Source organism: Onychostoma macrolepis, chromosome 23 (genome assembly GCF_012432095.1).
Source record: "Onychostoma macrolepis isolate SWU-2019 chromosome 23, ASM1243209v1, whole genome shotgun sequence".
Lineage (NCBI taxonomy): Eukaryota > Metazoa > Chordata > Actinopteri > Cypriniformes > Cyprinidae > Onychostoma > Onychostoma macrolepis.
The window spans coordinates 13,160,757-13,177,026 of NC_081177.1; the positions used below are offsets into that span (position 1 = coordinate 13,160,757).

General features: G+C 40.2%; 1 protein-coding gene across 4 annotated transcripts in view; it reads left to right on the forward strand.

The window, feature by feature from the left end:
• Positions 1 to 16,270, forward strand: part of b4galnt1a (beta-1,4-N-acetyl-galactosaminyl transferase 1a) — a 77,891-nt gene that overhangs the window by 59,190 nt on the left and 2,431 nt on the right. For all 4 annotated transcript variants that reach the window (XM_058763085.1, XM_058763086.1, XM_058763087.1 and 1 more), the window contains one exon: positions 15,981 to 16,218. In XM_058763085.1, the coding sequence (XP_058619068.1) occupies positions 15,981 to 16,218 (238 nt within the window). The remainder of the gene's footprint in view (positions 1 to 15,980; positions 16,219 to 16,270) is intronic.

A 16,270-nucleotide genomic window follows, 5' to 3' on the forward strand; every position in this document is an offset into this window, starting at 1 on the left:
ACATGAATCGCGCAAATAAAGGCGCTTCCTGATACATACATAGGCCTACAGAATTACAGTAGTAGGCCTATTTAAGTAGGCTATTTACGCAAACATAATCTGCTATGTCTTAAGTGAACGTTTTGGGAACTGTTGGAGAAAAATATATGACGTTATTAGAGCCGTACGGTACAGTAGGTCTTAAAAGGCCGTCTGTGTCACGAATCCAGTCTGTGCACTTCCGTTCATTCACCACCAGAGGTCACTCGCTCACCACATTGACTCACACCATACATAACACTGGACTCCAATTCCCATCATCCAACACTGATCACAGCTGTCACCAATCACTCATTGCACTAATCACATGCACACCTGATCCCACGCACACACTGATCACACACCTTATATAAAACCTGGACTTTGTTTCCCCTCACTGCAAAGTATTGTATGTGTTTACCGCTCCCCTAGCCGTAGCAACTCTACAGAGTCCCTGTTAGTTTGGATTGTGTTTTCCCCGTGTTTGTTCTACCCGCGTTCCCTGGATTATCTCTCTGCCTTGCCCACTGGATACTGTTTGCCGATCGTCGACCTTCGCTTGCCCTAGGTTTACTCTTTGTCTTGTCCCTGCCATACCTGTTTGCCATTGCTCGACCCTGCCTGTATTTATGACCATGCCTGTTAATAAAAGCTTGCATTTGGATCCGCACGTCTCACGTCTCGTCAGCCCCGTTACAGTCTGTCTCATTAATGCTAACCTAACAATAAAAGAAAAGATCACTCGCTGCTCTTGATTGAACTGCTTTTGTAGTTTTCATAATTATTTTAATTGTAATGAACACATTGAAGTGATTTTTACATTTGATTATATGTTTTTCTTAGGTTACTTGAATGCTTTTGTTCATATGTAAAATATGCTTTGGAGCCTTCAGAAAACTTTAACTCTAACTTTAACTTTTTCTCAGAACTGACTTTGCTGACTTTGTCGACTTCAAAACGGGTGTCAGTCATTGTTTGTCAGATTCCAACAAATCATATATCATTTTGAAGGTCTTTTAATGGAAAATGAAAATAAAAATAACTCATTTTTGAAAATTTGCTCATTGTGATTCATTTTGCCAGCACAGGTCACATTTAATGTTTGCAACACAGAAATGTAGCCTACTAGACTGTTAGTGATGCAGTAAAACATAAAGCTTTCATAATGAGCGCTGGCTGCGTGAAAGCAGGTTTAAATATTCCGATGTGACTGTGAATTCAAAGGCCTCCCAGCTTCCGCAACCCATTGAAAGTTCTACACACTCTTGTGCCTATTGAACACGTCAAAAACAAACTCAGAAAGTGAGTAAGCTATATGTAAATAAATGCATAAATAAATATTTATTTATTAATTCATTCATTCTGTTATGAGGCCACAGGAACGAGAGACGTGTGGATTCATTTGCAAGGCTTTTATTCAGAGACATGGTCAAAAACACAGGCAGGTTCGAAACACCAGCAAACAGGTATAACACAGGCAAGACACAGAGTACTCCCAGGGCAAGCGTGGGTCTTTGATAAGCAAACGATATCCAGAGGGCTTGACACGAGGGTTAATTCGTAAACACAAACAATAATCCAGACGGGGCAAACAGAGTCCTAACGGCAAGACGATAGGGCAATCCGAAATACACAGGCAAGGATCTTCACACAGGAAAACAGGCAAGGCAAGACTAGACTAAAGAAGGAACTATGAAATATGAGCTAGACTGTGAACTGGCTCCATAGATTAGCTATCGCTAGAAGAGTGATAAATGCTAGACATCAGAGCAAGGCGGACGTAACTCGGACACTTTTCTAACTGGCAAGCATCTCGTGGTGATCCGATCTGCGCAGATTTTGATTTGGAGAATGGACCCTTTTCACAAGACTGTGATGACGCGTTTCAACGGTCATCATCATTATAAATCCTTGAAAGTTTTTTATATATATATTTTTTTTTAAATGTATGTACATTTATAACACTATACTTTGTATTATATCACCGTTTCATCAAGTAAAAAAAAAAAACTAGTTAACGTTAATGCGAGGGTTTTTCTAATGCAGCGTCAATGTGAGCGACGGTAAATTTGTCATCGTTCTCTCGTCTGACTGCTGTTATCAGTCTCTCTCAATTTTTTTCCTTTGATTGAAAGTCTTGAAAACACTATCGTGGAGTTTTTCTTTTGCTATTTGAGCAAATGGGAATGCAAAAAAATATATTTGTGGTACCCTCATTCACTGCTGTCGGATTTTACCCAACTATGACGACTTCAGCTGCTGAGAAACCCAGAAATGTGAGAGAGGTCCATAGGCTTGTTTGAGATGTATCTACTAATTCATTAGTATACTTAAAATATAGTATTTTTATAATATACTTATGTTGTTTGTAATGACCAGATTGATAAAACAATAAATATTTCCGACAACAGGAAGATGACGTCAAATCATTTGAAATATTTATTATTAACAGTAACAATCCTCTAGTCATTTGAATAGATTTTAAAAAATGAACAATTATAACAAAGTGGCTGAAGAAAATATTGTAACATATTGGCTAATAAAATATTTGAACAATTAAATGAAATAAAAAAACTGCTATTAATTAACAGACACAAATTGTGTTTCTTACAGAACCCAAACACTACTCTGGCTTCTTTGCCCATGCTTTTACAAGAGGTCCGTTCTCATAGTTGGTTAGGAGACATGCAACAGTATACAGCTGATTAATGTTGCCAAATAGCCGAAGTGAAATCTCGGTGTCAAAGAACTTGTGTTCCTTAACACGGCGTATGAGGCGCTCAACATGCACCCTGAGGCATGCAATTGCTTGGGTCTCCCTAACCTCACAGGCAGACATCTGGGATCTTCCAGAGAGAAATGCTCTCCTATAGATCTTGCAAGGCACAAGGTCATCAACAAGGAAACCTCGGTCAACCATGATGGCCATCCCAGGTCTCAAAAGGGTCCAGACTCTCGCATGATCTGTTTGTCACTGATGGAACCAGCATACAGTGGAGAGATAAATGTGACTACCCCGTGAGGAGCTACTCCAAACAGCCCTTTGAGAATACAGTGGGACTTGTATGTTGAGAAAGTTTCACTTTGGAGAAGAGGTGATGAAGGGCTCTGGCACCTCAGCTCTGTGCAGTCCAGGATGACTGTATTGTCTGCATAGTCCTTAAACTCAGCTGGCAGATGTTCCCTTATTTTCTCCGCTGGTATCCATATTCTCACAGACCCTAGGACAGTATACAGAAAGTTGCTCCATGTTGTGATGATCTGACTGACTGTGGACTGGTGGACTCCATAGCAAGATCACGCTGTTTTGAACCCAGAGCAAGGTAGTTGAGAAACATGAACATCTCATCAATGGGCTGCAGGGAATGAGTCTGTTCAAAAAAATAAAAAATTTGCATTATTTTTCTCTCAACTTCCATCTAATCTTTATTAAGTTGTTTTGTATAGTCCATGAACTACTTACTACAGTGTAAATTGGTTCTGTAAAGGTGCCTCTCTGTGCTTGAGTCACACTGACCATATATGGCAGTGATGGCTTTATTAAGGCCCAGAATCTCATCAGCAGGTCATAGGATGCAAATCTAAATGAATACAATTAAGATATTAGTTTTTAAATCTTGTAATAGTGTATACTATGAAATTACTTGGAAGCATTTCAAATATATTAGCCTTCATCTCACTTTCTTTCTCTCTCTCTCTCTCTCTCTCTCTCTCTCTCTCACACACACACACACACACACACACCCTTGCATTACAATAATGCACTCTGTACATTTGTCATTAAAATAACACCATAGAAACTGTCTCAAACGATCTATTAAAATAAGAAGAAAGTCGTGCCTGAAAGCTGCATCTATTTATTCTTTCTATTGGTTAAAATGAATAGAGAATATCGTGTTTTTCCGTCAACCTAACACACACACAGACACACACACAATACTATAGGCTTATCTGTTGCTGCAAAAGTACTACACAATCACAATGTATGACAACAATAACACCAACACAATAATTTAGACAAAAAGTACTATTCATTATACTGAGTTCCAGTTTCGTTATTTAATTAATTAACTGTAGTCTATCTACCCCTACCGTCTCCATTCTTAGCTAATGGACATCTTACCTTGTGAAAAAACGTATGTCCTTGTCCGAGGAAGCAAACCGATGAATTCCAAAGCACTGATTAATTGTCAGCTTCTCAACTTGTTCCCTCAACCTAAGGATCTCCTCTCTGAGAGACATATTGTCATCTAGAGCTAAATCGACAGCTGCGGGATCTGGAGCCAAAGTGTAGTCGTGGTCCATGCACACCTCATCATCGTCAACCGCTGTGTCATCCTCCAACCCCGGTGGCGGCGGTCGCTCCCTCCTCTCCCACATTCCCGGTTTTGAAGTGGGTAAGGTGAAATCGTTCCACTCGAACAATGATGGAACAGCTCGCTTGACTAATAGCCGTCTCCCTGTCTCTGTCTGTGGCTCACGATCATCCTCTTTTTTGAAGTGCCGGCTACATACGCGGGTATGGGGAGTAACTTTGAAGTTTTCCCTCCGTATAGCGACAAGCCATTTTCGCCTAGTTTCCGCATCCAATGGAAAAGTATGAAAACTAAGTACACCGTTGTACTTACTGGAAGCCTGACACAGCGGTACACAACAATGTTCAGCTGTAGTGCTGCTGGTTCGCTGAAATTTAAATGTTTTTTTAGCAGATATCGTCCTCAACTGGTACACAAATCCCCTCAGCAGTATGACAGCGGAAGTGGCTCAGCTGGCTGAGATTTTAGCGGAAGTACGTCATCGCCTCCTTGTGCATGTAGCCTATTCGAAGTGCAGATCGATGCACACTCTAACAGCTAATATTGCCCACAACACATTGCGCTGTGGACGAGGAATCGATCAGAACTACAAACACGCATAAAATGTGTTAAAAACTACAAATATGGCGGATATGCGAGACCAACGGACAGGTAGAGAAAGTAATTTGAGTGATAAATAATCAATGTCTAACCTGATTTAAAAATATTAATTTAATGTTATCCACATTATATTTCATCTGCAGCAACACTGTGAACTTTTATAATGATACGTTTGGTCATTAACTTTTAAATGCATCATTATGCAAACACATGAGCAGAGTTCTCGGCATGAAAGACCCGCAATGTGCTTCTTTATTTCTCTCCAGTACGGTAGGAAATCAAATTAAACGAAATGTGGATGATGTTAACTGTGACAATATGATTAACAGTGCAGTTTAAACAGTTACAGGACGAACGTAACTAAGCAACAGAGCAGCTATGACAAAGTAGTATGTCCCAAAGCCTGCCTACTATTCTGCTACATACTCAAAAGTATGTACTTTTTCTTCACAAAAAGAGTACATACTTTTAGGGCATAGTATAAGTAGGCGAATTGGGACGCAGCATAGTGCTAGACTACAATCTTAAATTCGGCGCTTAGCGTCTACGTCACGGCTCTCAGCCCGCCCTCTGTTCGTTGGTTGGCCTGGCTGCTGAGGAGCCGGAGATAAACTGGGAGATGGTTTGCTATATCAGACTGAGTACAGAAGCGAAATGAAAGTGAGCGGAAGTACGAAGTCTGACGTAGTCAGGCTACAAGTCAGGTCTTCCCCAAAAACTCTGATCATTCTGTGCAGCGCCGCTTCAAGTCTTCTTCTTCTTCTTTAGGTTTTAACGGCAGCTCGCATCCTTGACGTTGCATTACCGCCACTTTCTGGTTCTGCCGCTTCAAGTCTTCTTCTTCTTCTTCGTTTTTAACGGCGGCTGGCAACCAACGTAAATAGGTGCATTACCGCCACCTTCTGCTCCGGAGTGTGGAACAGAGATTTATATTCTATTTATCAAACCCGTCTCTCTAATAAAATCATAGAAGGCTTTATTATTTACTTCACTTGACCATTTTCTTAAAACCTTAAAATTTAGTTCCTGAATTCCATTTTTCCTTAATTCTTCTATCATTCTTGTTCAAACTTCCTACATTCAATAAATACATGAGGTATTGTTTCTTCAACATTACAATGTTCACATAATCCATTTGGATGTTTCCCTATTATTTCAAGAGTGCTATTTAAATTTGAGTGCCCTAATAATATTCTGTTAAAGATGACCTCCTCTTTCCTTGACTTTCCTATACACTTTATACTTTGATTTACTTTATTTATTACACTATAAAGGAATCTACCCTTTTCCCCATTGTTCCACTTAACATGCCATTCTTTATTAACTTTATTCCAGATTAAAACCTTAATCTCTGATTTACTTAATGGAACTTGTATCTCTATTGTTTCTCTCTGTAATGCTTGCTTTGCTAATTTATCCACTTCTTCATTTCCCCTTATTCCTATGTGTGTTGGGACCCATATAAAACTGATTGATGTACCATTTAGAACAATTCTTGAATGTATTTGTAGGATACTAAATAGAATATCTTGGCCACTTGATTTAAAAGATTTCAAACTCTTTAAGACTGAAACTGAGTCAGAACAAATTAAAACATTCCCAGGTTTATGTTCCTCTACCCACTGCATTGCCAAGAGCATTCCTATCATTTCTATAGTATAAACTGACAAATGATTAGAATTTCGCTTTACTCCACTGATCCCCTGGTAGCCACTGTCTTGGACTAAAAAAGCAGCCCCAGTTATTTAACGTTCTGCATCTTTTGAGCCATCATACACTTGTATATGCCGAGGGTAATGAATTCTGGTATATATTGAAAATACAGATGTCAATTCAGCTTCTCTTTCTGATTTTTTAACTTCTAACAGATGCAAATCTACTTGAGGTTTTACATACATCCATGGTTCATATTCCTGAATAACAACTGTTGGGCTCATCTTGATGTTATTTACTTGTATATACTCCACCCAAAGCTTGTTCTACACCTTTCATTCTGTTCCCAACAATTCTGTAACACCATTTTTGTAGGATGATCATCTTTATGCCCCTGGAGATTAGCCCAGTAATTGACCGTTAATTGTTTCCTTCTAATTTCTAGTGGCATCTCTCCTATCAAAACTTGTAAAGCTGATATTGGTGTAGTCTTTACTGCTCCACAAGTCAAGTCAAGTTGAGCTTTATTGTCATTCCGCTACATGCGGGGGCATACAGTGGAACGAAATGTCGTGCCTCACAGGACCACGGTGCTACATAAATACAGGCATACAACAAAGGAGTAAGACAATATAAACCTATACACAGCTATCCTACTGATAGATTTTGACTATAAATATACTATCTATAAAAAGTACCTATACAAACTAAAAAATACAAACTATACGAATGCTTCAGATAAATACTGTACATGTGCAAGGAGAAGCATTGAGTTCAAGCAGCTGGCTAGGGAACAGTGCAGGATGATTTGTAGTGCATGAGCATGTAAACATACATATATTACTGAGTTCTTTTTGTGGGATTTGTGTACACACTGCAGTGTGTGTGAAAAGTGACTAGTGCGCATAGAGGAGGAGAGTGTGCTACTACAGGTGGTTTGTACAGGCCCACTCACCTGTGTGTAGCACACTTCGAATTGCACGTTACATGTTACAGGAGGTAGGGGGATTGTATGGGGGTTCAGAGAGGGGGGGGGTGATTTGAGTTCAGGGCTCTCACAGCCTGGGGGAAAAAGCTGTTGAGCAGTCTGGCAGAGTGGGCTCTGATGCTCCGGTACCGTCTTCCTGATGGTAGGAGCTGAAAGAGACTGTGGGAGGGATGCGTTGAATCCTTCACGATGCTATTGGCTTTGCTGGAGCATCGTGTGAGGAAAATATCCAGGATGGAGGGGGAGGGTGAGAGCTGTGTTCACTGTCCGCTGGAGGGTCTTGCTGTCTGCTGCAGTACAGTTCCCGTACCAGACAGTGATGCAGGTGGTCAGCACACTCTCAATGGTGCCCCTGTAGAAAGTGGTGAGGATGGGTGGAGGGAGACTTGCTCTTTTCAGCCGGCGGAGAAAGTGTAGGCGCTGTTGTGCCTTCTTGGAGAGTGACATGGTGTTGGTGGTCCAGGTGAGATCCTCTGTGATGTGCACCCCCAGGAATTTAGTGCTGCTGACTCTCTCCACAGTCGAGCTGTCGATGGTCAGTGGGGGGTGATCGACGGAGTTTCTCCTGAAGTCCATCACAACCTCCTTTGTCTTACTCACATTGAGGGACAGGTTGTTAGTGCCACACCATTCAGCCAGCTGTGCCACTTCCTCTCTGTAGTGCGTTTCATCGTTGTTGCTGATGAGACCTACCACTGTTGTGTCGTCAGCAAACTTGATGATGTGGTTGGAGCTGGACTTGGCAGTGCAGTCGTGGGTCAGCAGCGTGAAGAGCAGCGGGCTGAGCACACAGCCTTGTGGGGCACCTGTGTTCAGTGTGGTAGTGCTCGAGGTGTTGTGGCCGACACGGACTGACTGAGGTCTTCCGGTTAGAAAGTCCAGGATCCAATTGCAGAGGGAATTGTTAAGGCCCAGCAGGTTGAGTTTATTTATGAGCTGTTGTGGGATTATTGTGTTGAATGCTGAGCTGAAGTCGATGAACAGCATTCTAACGTAGGAGTCTTTATTTTCTAGGTGGGTAAGAGCTAGGTGGAGGGTGGAGGAAATTGCATCGTCCGTAGAGCGGTTCGGACGGTATGCAAACTGGAGCGGATCGAGTGTGTTGGGAGGCTGGTTTTGATGTTGTGCATGACTAACCTCTCAAAGCACTTCATTATGATTGGAGTCAGTGCTATGGGACGGTAGTCATTTAGACAGGACACAGGTGATTCCACCGGTATGATTGTTGTGGATTTGAGACATGTGGGGACGACTGCCTGGCTCAGCGAGGTGTTGAAGATATCTGTTAGGACATCTGTCAGCTGTGCAGCACAGTCTTTCAGTACACGGCCAGGTATGTTGTCGGGACCCGCAGCCTTGCGTGGGTTGATCCTAGATAGGGACTTCCTTACGTCGGCTGGAGACAGACAGAGCGCCTGGTCATTGGGAGGTGTGGGCAGTTTTTGTGCAGGTGTGTCATTCTGCATTTCAAACCGTGAGTAAAAGTGGTTGAGTGTATCTGGGAGGGATGTGTCGTCATCACAGGCCTGTGGCGGGGGCTTGTAGTCTGTGATGGTCTGAATAGCTTGCCACAGGCTCCGTGTGTCACTGCTGTCTGTGAAGTGATTGTTGATTTTTTGAGCATATGACCGTTTTGCATTTTTGATGCTGCGGGACAGATTGGCTCTTGCTGTTTTGAGGGCTGCTTTATCTCCTGATCTGAATGCTTCATCTCTGGTCTTTAGCAGCCCACGAACCTCTGCTGTCATCCATGGCTTCTGGTTGGCGCGTGTGGTGATGGTCTTGGTGACTGTCACATCATCAGTGCACTTTTGGATGTAAGCAGTCACTGTTTCAGTGTACTCCTGCAGGTCTGTGTGGTTGTTGTAGGTGGCCGCCTCTTTAAACATGTTCCAGTCTGTGTCCTGGAAGCAGTCCTGCAGTGCTGAGGTGGCATTGTCTGGCCATACCTTGATCTGTTTGTGAACCGGTTTGGCCAGTTTCAGAAGTGGTCTGTATGCTGGGATTAGCATAACAGAGATGTGGTCGGAGTACCCGAGGTGGGGGCGGGGTTCAGCTTTGTATGCGCTCTTGACTGTTGTGTAAACAAAGTCCAGTGTGTTATTTCCCCTTGTTGCAAAGTTCACATGTTGGTAGAACTTTGGCAAAACTGTCTTTAAGTTTGCGTGGTTGAAGTCACCGGCTATGATGAAAAAGCCGTCGGGGTTATTTGTTTGTTGTTCGCTGATGGCGCTGTACAGTTTGCGAAGCGCGTCCTTTGCGTTTGCGCACGGTGGGATGTATACCGCGACAATAACAATGGCCGTGAACTCCCGCGGCAGATAGAACGGTCGACACTTCACAAACATAAACTCCACCAGCGATGAACAGTGTTTTGTCACTACCCCAGCATTGTTACACCATTCTTTGTTGACGTACACACACAAGCCACCGCCGCGAGTCTTACCAGACAGTGATGAATCTCTGTCCGCGCGGTAGCAAGTTAGTCCGTGCAGCTGAATGGCGGAGTCCGGGATTTTGTCCTTCAGCCATGTTTCAGTGAAAACAAACACACAACAATCTCTTGTCTCACGCTGTGTTGCTCGACTGAGTTGAATTAAGTCAATTAAGTTTTCCAGAGAGCGAACGTTTGAGAGCATGAGTGTTGGAAGAGCCGGTCTTGTGGGGTTTTCCTCAGCCTAGCTCAGATACCTCCGCGCTTACCGCGCTTCCGTCCTCTCTCACACCGCTTGCGACGCCGCCTTGTGCGTGTAGCGACAGTATGCGAGGCCGCGGTCTCGAGGTCCGGCTTCAGCAGTAAACAGAGGCCTCGTAGCTTCTCAGTAGCCGCCGGCGAGAGTTGGTCTTTGTATGCGTTGCCGATATCCAAAAGTCTTTGGCGAACATATATGAGTTTAGGAGTGATTTCCTTATGAACTAGCGGTAAATTTACACTATTTGGAGATGAACAGACGACATTAAAAGACAAAAAAGCACCGTCTTTGGGACCTGGAGCAGCCGCTGCGTCTGATCGCGCCGCCATCTTGGATACTGTCTCATCGCTTGAGCTTGAATTTTACTAAGTTTTTCTTAGTAAATGCTTTTTGAGACGGAACCATATACCACACAACCATAATCAAACACAGACCGGATCAGTGCTATATAAATTGTTTTTAATGAAGAAGAACTTGCCCCCCATTCCACTCCACTTACACCTCTCATGATGTTTATCACCTTCTGACATTTCTCCACTATTTTATTTATATGTTCACCCCAAGTAAATTTAGCATCAAAATACATACCTAAAAACTTAAATACCTTCACCCTTTCCAATGTTTTCTCATACATCTTCAAACTCACTTCTGGAACAACCTTCTTCCTAGAGAAAATTACTATTTTAGTTTTCTCCACTGAGAATTTAAACCCCCAATCATATGCCCATTCTTCTACTTTCCTGATTGTCTCTTGTATCTTCCTATTAATATATAAAATATCCCTTCCCCTTTTCCAGAGAGTTTCGTCATCTGCAAACAGAAACTTACCTACCGCTGGTTCTACTTGATTAAAAACATCATTGATCATTATGGAAAACAATATTGGACTTATTACACTCCCTCGAGGAGTACCATTTTCTATCTGGAATGCATTCAATACTTCATTTCCTATTCTTACCTGGATGATTCTGTTCTCCAAAAAATCAAAAATCTTTATCCAATTATATATTTTTCCACTAATATTCATCATTTTAATTTTTACTCTTTATTTATCTGCACTTTTCTAATTTCATTTTCTAAACATACTATAGAATCCATTGTTCCTCTTCCTTTTCTAAAACCACTTTGATATTTTGATATTAATCCTCTTTTTTCCAATAAATAGGTCAATCTTTCCGCAATAATCCTTTCCATAATTTTACAAATATTCGACATAAGAGCTATCGGTCTATAATTAGAGGGTTTTGAAGGATCTTTTCCTGGCTTTCTTATTGGTATTATTATTGCTTCTTTCCAAACTTTTGGAAGACTTCCTTCCTCCCATACTCTATTATATAACTCTAATTATATTTTATATAATTATAAAATTTTCCCCACAGCCCTATCCTTAAGATGTCTCATCATTATATATCCAATCTGATCCTTACCTGGAGATGAATTTTTATTTGCATTACAAATAGCTCTCATCAACTCATCTCTGTTGAATGGGAAGTTAATTGTCTGGACTTCCATTCCCCTACTCCTTACCAATGCTTCTATATTTCGTCTCTTTGTTATATCTCTCCTCCTCTTAAAGCCGGGCTCACACTGTGCGATTTTTTAAAGGTCCTTTAGGATTGTACTTGTCAGACTGTAAGAACAGGATGATCATGTCACACTATGGGATCTCAGTTGTCATTAATGTCAGACTGTACGACAGTCAAGACGAGTTAAAAACGGGTGCGCGCAAGAAAACTTGTCCGGAGTTTTACATTGTCAATACACGTCCAGTGACCGCGAGCTGAATTGCACGCGGGACCGAAATGTTGGCTGTCATGAAAAGTATACGAACGGCGGCAATACCGGCGTGTTTAAGAAGAATAGCAGGGGTGTGGACTCGAGTCACATGACTCAAATCTGACAATCAAATCTCACAAATTTGATGACTTGCGACTCGACTCGACATAATTAAAGAAGACTTGAGACTCGACTTAGACTAAAACTGTGAAAAAGCTACGGTAAAAACCTGTTAAATGGTTAACGGTAAGTTCCCCTAATATATACGGTGAAAAACTGTAATAGACATTTCAGACAATTTTACGGTGAAATACCGCTTTTGGAAGTGAAAAAGAATGTAAAATTTACAGGGAAACCCGTAAATTGACGTTCCCAGTATTCCCTGCGTTGCGTTTCAAATTTTGTTTGAATTTGATATTTCAAAGAAAAAACAACCAGGTTTCTTCTTAGTTTTTTCTAATCAGTTGTTTATTAGGGTTGTATGTTACATCTAATGTTGTTAAATTAATGTTTATTGCATATTTCAGTTTAATGAGTCTCACCATGATGGTGTTTAATATTTGTGTGAATGACACTGTGAACCTTCTATATATATTATTATTTATGTTATCATCATAGTGACTTTCTCATCACCACCTGCATTTGGTGGTTATCAGTGTATTTCAAAGGTACAAAACAGATTTTAGTACTTCAATAGGTTGGTATATTAACATTATATCAGTTAATGAAATTACGGTATTTAACTGTAAATTTAAGTTAAAGCCGTAAAACATAAAATGTTGCTACCATATATTTTACGGTAGAATTCCGGGAACCACAGCTGCCGTTTTTTTAATGTAAATTTTACGGAATTTTTTTTACAGTGTGGACTTGAGCCCTGTGACTCGGAAAGACTTGATCAGATCAGCGTTGTTATCACTCTAGATGGGTGCAGCGTGCTTGCGCTTGACTGACAGTAAGCCAGAGACTGAGTTCAGGGAGCGCTTGATATACAGTATAAATTAATGGAGTAATAGCATAACTTTCGACAAAAGAACCAAGAAAAAATTTACATGATTCGTCTAGTAGCTATCTCCGCTCGTGAAAAGCGCTGCCCTGCCCGTTTGATCGCCGCCCAGCAGACACACAGAGCGGGCATGAGAAACGAGAAGCGCTGCCGCGATCACTGGTGCTGGTACCATCACCGTGACCGCTGCTGTGAAATGCTAAACATATTTCTCACTTCTTTTGTTTGTCCGACACCGAGGTGCATCATCCTGTCACGGTCCTTGCACTCTGTCAACTCGATGTACTTTAATTTTAATTTGTAATCACCTCTCCCAGACCTTTTTTTTTTTTTTTGTCAGATCCCCACTTGTTGTTCAATCAGTTGCATATTTTAATTGCATGTGCATTTTATTTTATTTAAACCTCCATTAAGTTTAAAGTTAACTCATAATCAAGATTTAAATCAGTTTAAAGTTATGGTGCAAAAGGATAAAGGTTAATCTTAAATATTACTTAAATCCAGGATCAAAATGATGGGTTAAAATGTAAACCTGCTTATTTTTAAAGGTTTAAAGTGCAAAATAATTATTAGATAAACCTTGATTTAAGCTAGATTTAAAATTAATCATTGCAAACAATTTAGCTATAATTTGAAAGAAAAAAAGTGGCACTTGGCCTAATGATCATTTAAAATATAATTTGAAGAAGTGTTTCTTTCACAAAATGATTTATGAATTGTAGCCTATATATAACTATAAAATATACTCATTTTTTCTCCCTCTTCACCAGGCACTCATTTCACTTTTATTTCTTTCGGGATAAATAATTGAATTCACGTGTTGTAAATCAGTCTGTATAGCGCACATAGACCCTAAATTTAGCGATCAACTATGCATATTATAAACGTAACATTTAACGTACAACATTTTGTCTTTGTTACTGTTAGTTATAAAGGATGGTAGCACATCATTTTTGAATGACTGTCTTCATGAGTTTGTCTGCATCAATATTGCATGTTTCCTCTCACTTGTAAAGTATCGTAGCAGTTTTTCTTATAGTTCTTTCGAAACAGTTCTTTCTGCGTTTCTGCTCACATGTTTTTAAATCTGTTTCATTGAGGTTCCAAATAATGGCTCATTGGTTTAGATATAACACCTAGAAGCATATATTCTTCTCATGCACTCATGCAAAGTATTGCAGCTGTTATGAAATTCTGTTGTCTTTGCTATTCTTTTACTAATAAAATAGTTTTTTTTTTCACTCCTTGTCCTTTGGCACAATCCTTAAATTGAACTTGAGTAGTTTTACTAAGGGCACCCATCTCACATGAAATTAAACTATGTAAAAACATATTCTACCTGACTTCCTGATATAAATTACGATAAATTTGATGTGGTAATTAATATTGAGACACTAATTTGGGCAAAGAGCACTAATGACTTGTTTAAGACTTGAAGCTAAAAGTTGATGACTTGCAACTCGACTTGGACTTGCCTATTTTGACTCGGGACTTGACTTGGGACTTGTCTGTCTTGACTCGAGACTTGAATGCAAAGACTCGAGACTTACTTGTGACTTGCTAAACAATGACTTGGTCCCATCTCTGAAGAATAGTGTATGCATTCATACACACCCACATGAAAACAGCGGCGCAACCAGTGTTTATATAAAAAAGAAACATATCAGATTATTTCCGTGAGCGGAGGACGGGAGCGCCGGACTTTATGGCTGATAAACCATAAACTCCAAGCTCGTTTAGCTTGCCTGATAGTTTTCCTCACAACTGCTTGAGCTTTCTTGAATAAAATTAGATGATTATAATTATGTGTTCTCTTAAGAAGTTTAAAAGCCTTATTTCTGTCTCTCACAGCTTTACTACACTTTTCTGTCCACCAAGGAACAGCTTTTCTTGTCATTTTTCCTTTGCTTTTTGGAATTGATTCTGATGCTGCTTCTAATATTACTGTACACACTTTTTCATTAAACTTGTCAATATCTTGATTTGAATCAATTGCAGCCATTTTTTCCTCGCACATTTCCTCAAATTTATCCCAATTTGCTTTTTCAAATACCAATTTTCCTCCTTTTTGAGTTACTGTTCTATCTGTCTCTATATTCAATGTTATAACTATTGGGTTGTGATCAGTCCCAATGCTAGATTCCCCCCAAGCCGCTTCAAGTCGAACACACTTGAAGGCTTATGGGTGAAATCAGTGCAATGGATGATAGGAAATGTAGTCCAGGGTATAGTGTAACAGTCTGTGTCGTGTGAGAGTCCATGTGGAGAGCGGGTGACCTCTGGTGGTGAGTCAACTGAAGTTCATAGACCGGATTCGTGACACATTCATTCATTCATTGATTTATTCATTCATTCACATGGAAGCAAAATAATGAATAAACGAATGAATGAATAAATAAGTGGAAAAATAAATATTCAATCATTCATTCATTTACGTGACAACAACCTAATGTAACCCTGAAAATGAAATAAATAAATATTTATTTATTCATTCATTTATTTATTTACACTCATGTACTAACAATTGAATCCATACTTGTGATTTATTTATTTCAACATTTATTTAATTATTTAATTTTGAGCATTTAAATATGTAGTTAAATTTGGCGCTCCATGGGATTCATTTTCGAACGGAGGAAAAATATAATTTCTCAAAATAGATGATGGTTGCATTATTTATAAAAGTATGACCATAGCTAAATCTTGCAATTCTTTCACTGTACATTGCTATTCTTGTTATTGCAAAACTCTGCTGACAGATGTTTTTTATATATATATATAAATGTCTAAGTGTAAATGTACCAAGTTTAATAAATATTCTTATTAAATGTAAAATTGCTTATATGTTAGAAATGTAATATAAATGTTTAAAACAGATTAAAAAGCATGTACGTGTGCTGACAAACTGCTTCCTGGGTTTGCACTGTAAGGTGGGGGGAGCTGTGAGAGAAGTGACGGGGTACACTGCCACCTATCGACACATCATCTCCACAGACGCAGGTGATGAAGAGGGGGATTGCTTACACATAAGGACGGGATTCCACCACGTTATCGAGGGATTTCCCAATTGTGTGGTTGCAGATGCCGTCATTAATTTCTTCATGGCTCGCAAAGAAAAGATAGGACAAGTGGGCTTTGACCCGCGTCTGGCTCGGGTTGGCCATTTAGGTAAGAGGCCTAATGCAAAGTAGATTATGCATTTGACACGTGTGTGCGTTAC